At 39.6% G+C, this 2500-nt stretch overlaps 1 protein-coding gene across 1 annotated transcript in view; it reads right to left on the bottom strand.

The window, feature by feature from the left end:
- LOC138047447 (protein WBSCR14 homolog) overlaps positions 1–2500 on the bottom strand; it is a 30390-nt gene that overhangs the window by 6570 nt on the left and 21320 nt on the right. Inside the window, exons 13-15 of the mRNA XM_068894299.1 lie at positions 1387–1440; positions 1238–1294; positions 71–158 (exon numbers count right to left, since the gene is read on the bottom strand). Of these exons, the coding sequence (XP_068750400.1) occupies positions 71–158; positions 1238–1294; positions 1387–1440 (199 nt within the window). The remainder of the gene's footprint in view (positions 1–70; positions 159–1237; positions 1295–1386; positions 1441–2500) is intronic.

Here is a 2500-nt window from a genome sequence, read left to right on the forward strand (position 1 = left end):
AAAAAGAGGAATGAAGGCGGGGGGAGGGTTACTGGCAGTCTCTGTACAAAAAGGAATCACCAGTACTTACTTTTCTGTAGAACAGTCGCTTTGCTAACTTTTGCATTCCTTTGATTAGCAAGTGACGGAACAAGAGACATTAGCTGATCAAATCCCATCTGAAAAGGATCAAATAACATGAGCTGTTGCATGGCTACACAGTTGGCTAAATACATCGTATCGTACTCCAATCTCTAGTATCCTTTTAATTTACCGGATTTTTTTTTAATTCCAGAACGATCGTTTAACTGAGGAATTTCCGCAACTTATTGCCAAGTACATGGAAAACTATTCTTTCAGTTACTGGATATTAAGGATCCAGAGCACACACCAGTATAATCTAGAGCCAACGTGTCATGCGGAAGACTTGAACTTCGACCAAATTACAACTGCAGAGTGGCAAAAAGACAAAAATTCAACTACACTGCCGACAACAGGTAGTCTTCGAAAACTTCGACCACTTCTACTACAACTACGTTAGCGACAACTTTATCTGTAAATGCTTTACCTATAAATGCAACTAAAACTACAACTTGAGCGACAACTACAGGACAAAGACAAGAATTCCTTTACCAACTACTACACAATTTACAAGCACAGTTGAAAACACTACACTGAACGAAGGCAGAGGCTGCTCGAGTCAAGTGGCTGATTGATATGGAGCTTATCCCAGATAATACTGATGGGATTCATCAACTTAAGGTATTAAGTCGAGAGGAGAGGAATTGTTGATAACCATTTAGGTAAAGTCTCTGTTAAGAGCCTAGAAAGGCCCCTGAGGCCGGCGCTTATCTCCAGTTTCCGTAGCATGAAGCGACTAGGAGTATTTCTACTCCACCCTGGATTGGATGCTAGTCCATCGCAGGGTTACCCCCAGCATTTTCCACCGGTACCCATTCATACACCTGGGTGGGGAGAGGCACCGTGAGAGTACAGTCTCTTGCCCAAGAACACAACACAATGTCCCCAGCCAGGACCAGAACCGATAACATTTAGACCCATGGGTAAAGACAGACAGCGTGGGTGCAAAGTGTCCAGCAAGGGCCTGTCCACCCAGAGTCCAGTGCATCTACTTAGACTACTTCAACTGGAACCACTGAAAGCACTACAAAAAGCTCAGAAAGGGAGGAACTTATATGATTTCCACACATAGCACATAACGGTTGCAAGACGGGAATTTTTTTTAGACAAAATTTACCTTGATGTTTCCACGCCTCTTTTGCTCTGCAGTGATGTGTGAGATTCTCCGGTGTTCCTGTAAAAGAGAATACAAATGTGTTCAGTTTACAGATTAAATTTTACTGTCTTAACAACCGACTAAAACTGTTGATGACAGATGAAACAAACCTTGTACTGTTCCCGTTGCTCAGCAGTCACTGGTCTTGATGGTTTAGAGGGAGTCTAACAAAATAAAGAACGAAATAAATAGATATATATTTCAAGAGTGGGTTTTAGATGAAAGGGACAGATAATCCGCGCACTTTTCTGGTTGTCTGGACAATTTAATTAAATTTCCCGTTGAAGGCAACTGATTTTTTTAGGTGTCTAAAAGAGACAATTGCTTAAATTGCCCAACTGAGTGTGAGGATCATTTCCCTCTTTCACAATAAAGAACAGCACACCAACAAGCTTGTAGCTTTAATTTTCATTACTGTTTAAAAACGGTCATCTATCTATCTATCTATCTATGGGGTGCAGGGATAGCGCAGTGGTGAAAGTCATATGTGGGTTGAGTCATATGTGGGTTGAGTTTGTTGGTTCTCTACTCTACTCTACCCGTAATGTGCAAGTTATTACAAGGGTTAAGCCATTTCTTTCTTTAGGAAATCTTGTAATATTATATAGCTCAAAATTGAACCTTATTTTAGTTATTGCTGTATAGTCTGGGATAGGATAGGCGACACTTTATCTTCGAACCTTCAAAAACTTGAAAATCGGGCAGCACGAATCCTCACTAGTGCTTTGTACTCAAAACCCTCTGCTAAAATTCGTAGTGAGCTTGGTTGGATATCATTCGCTGAGATGAGACACCAACACAAAGCCATAATGATGTTTAAAGTGGTTAATGGATTGTGCCCTTCTTATCTCTCGGGTATGTTTACCTTTCATAAGACTCTAAATGATTATTAGCCTTCGATCTTCTAACACTGATCTTGTACTACCCAAAACTAGAACAAATTATTACAAAAACAGTTTTGTATTTTTGGGAGTCAAAGTATGGAATCCTCTTCCGTGTAGTTTAAAGCAGGAGACTTCCTTAGATCGTTTTAAGGCCAAAATTAAGTCCTTTACTATCTACACGGGGAAAGCTTTAACTTAATTGATAGTCTTTATGGCTTTTTCCTTAATTTTTAGGTAGAACAGGGTACTTTTGTAAAGTATTTTCGATAGAACTACCATAGATAAATAAGGTTTTCCATCCATCCATCCATCTATCTATAATTTTTTAAGCGATTAAACT

This window comes from Montipora capricornis, chromosome 4 (assembly GCF_036669925.1).
Source record: "Montipora capricornis isolate CH-2021 chromosome 4, ASM3666992v2, whole genome shotgun sequence".
Lineage (NCBI taxonomy): Eukaryota > Metazoa > Cnidaria > Anthozoa > Scleractinia > Acroporidae > Montipora > Montipora capricornis.